Source organism: Raphanus sativus, unplaced genomic scaffold (assembly GCF_000801105.2).
Source record: "Raphanus sativus cultivar WK10039 unplaced genomic scaffold, ASM80110v3 Scaffold2005, whole genome shotgun sequence".
Taxonomy (NCBI): Eukaryota; Viridiplantae; Streptophyta; class Magnoliopsida; order Brassicales; family Brassicaceae; genus Raphanus; species Raphanus sativus.
The window spans coordinates 10,497-12,151 of NW_026617314.1; the positions used below are offsets into that span (position 1 = coordinate 10,497).

The 1,655-nt window shown below is 37.1% G+C and overlaps 1 protein-coding gene across 1 annotated transcript; it reads right to left on the bottom strand.

Annotated features, from left to right (window-relative positions):
- Positions 1 to 221: 221 nt before the first annotated feature.
- LOC108814883 (histone H3.3) lies at positions 222 to 1,126 on the bottom strand. Its single transcript, XM_018587524.2, has 4 exons — positions 966 to 1,126; positions 777 to 853; positions 609 to 699; positions 222 to 530 (listed from the first exon to the last, which is right to left on the bottom strand). Exons 1-4 carry the CDS (start codon positions 1,035 to 1,037, stop codon positions 360 to 362), a joined length of 411 nt encoding a protein of 136 aa, XP_018443026.1. The 5' UTR covers positions 1,038 to 1,126; the 3' UTR covers positions 222 to 359.
- Positions 1,127 to 1,655: the final 529 nt, after the last annotated feature.

A 1,655-nucleotide genomic window follows, 5' to 3' on the forward strand; every position in this document is an offset into this window, starting at 1 on the left:
GTAAAATTATCCAACATTTTAACAGATATAAACCGAAATCAAGAATATTGTTGGTTAATTCAGCGGAACACTCGAAAACTAAAAATAACCAAACTAAACAGTGTTCGGTTCGACTGAATGGAGATTTTGAACGAACCAAACTAATCAAATTTTGAATGGAGATACACTTTCTTATGCCAGTTCGATTGTAGTAAGAATAATACTTTCCTATTAGCTGCTAATAGGTAAAATCGCTTCTGCTAAAATTCATATATGTTTTTGATTCAAAGGGCGTTTAGACAATGACATGAAGAAAGAAAGAAGAGCAAGAAATCAAAAACCACAAAACAAACAAGCCTAATGGAAACTAAAGGAAATCTCTAAGCACGCTCTCCACGAATGCGCCTAGCCAATTGAATGTCTTTGGGCATGATGGTGACTCTCTTGGCGTGAATGGCACACAGATTCGTGTCTTCGAACAATCCCACCAAATACGCCTCTGCCGCTTCCTGAAGAGCCAACACTGCGTGGCTCTGGAACCTCAGATCCGTCTACAAAAAAAACAAAGATTAAAATCTCAACAATCATTTTTACTTGCTCAGCTCAACAAGATTGAATTAAAAATCTACCTTGAAATCCTGGGCGATTTCGCGAACAAGACGCTGGAAGGGAAGTTTACGGATGAGTAACTCAGTGCTCTTCTGGTACTTACGAATCTCACTGATGAAACAAAACACATCGTTTAACCAATTAGGTTTACAAAATCGATTGAATAAGGAGAAAGAGGTTATTATTACCGGAGAGCGACGGTTCCGGGACGGTAACGGTGAGGCTTCTTGACACCTCCGGTGGTCGGTGCAGATTTCCTCGCGGCCTGTTTCGTTTAGATCCACAATCAATCACCCAACCCTAGATCCCCTTTCTTCGATCTCCAGGAAAACAAAAAAAAAACAACAATAAAATCGAATCGAAGAAGAAGAACAAACCTTGGTGGCGAGTTGCTTCCTGGGAGCTTTTCCTCCGGTGGATTTCCTAGCGGTCTGCTTCGTACGAGCCATGGCTTTGAATCGGAGATGGTTGGATCGAATGTTTGTTTGTTAAATTTAGAGAGAGAAAGTACGGTTTTATAGTGAGGAGGTGGTGCTTTAAGGAAGGAGGAGAAGTGGGAGACGTGCGATTAGGATCGTGTTCTACGGTCCAGATTTGATTCAGGAAAACCATCAAGCCTACGTGGCGATCCGCGTTATTGATTCTTATTGGTTCCTTTCTTGTTAGGATTGAGGCCGAACATCTTAACTGCTTATCGGAAACTTGGTTTAGCCAAGGTTCAGAATGGTAAAAAATCATGACATGCAGCTTATTATTATGTAGATTAAGCGTAACAAGTGCAGTTAAATATAGATCAGATCAAATGGATCGTGCAAGAAATATACAAGTCAGGCGGATCATATATGTAAATCAAGGAGATCAAACAATTATTATAGTTTTTAATGATAAAAATAGTTCAAATAAAATAAATTATATGTTTAAATAATAAAAATTACAGTAAAATATATCAAAACACATAGTATAAAAATATAATATATAAACAACAATAAATCTTCACTAAAACCATATTACTGCAATTTTGAAATCAAATTATGAAAACATTGAAATTTAATTTTATATATATATAT

Coding starts and splice junctions, on each gene's coding strand:
- LOC108814883 (XM_018587524.2), bottom strand. CDS start 1,037: ATGGCTCGTACGAAGCAGACCGCTAGGAAATCCACCGGAGGAAAAGCT. Junction 854..965: donor GGAAGCAACTCGCCACCAAG/GTTTGTTCTTCT, acceptor TAAACGAAACAG/GCCGCGAGGAAATCTGCACC. Junction 700..776: donor CCCGGAACCGTCGCTCTCCG/GTAATAATAACC, acceptor TTGTTTCATCAG/TGAGATTCGTAAGTACCAGA.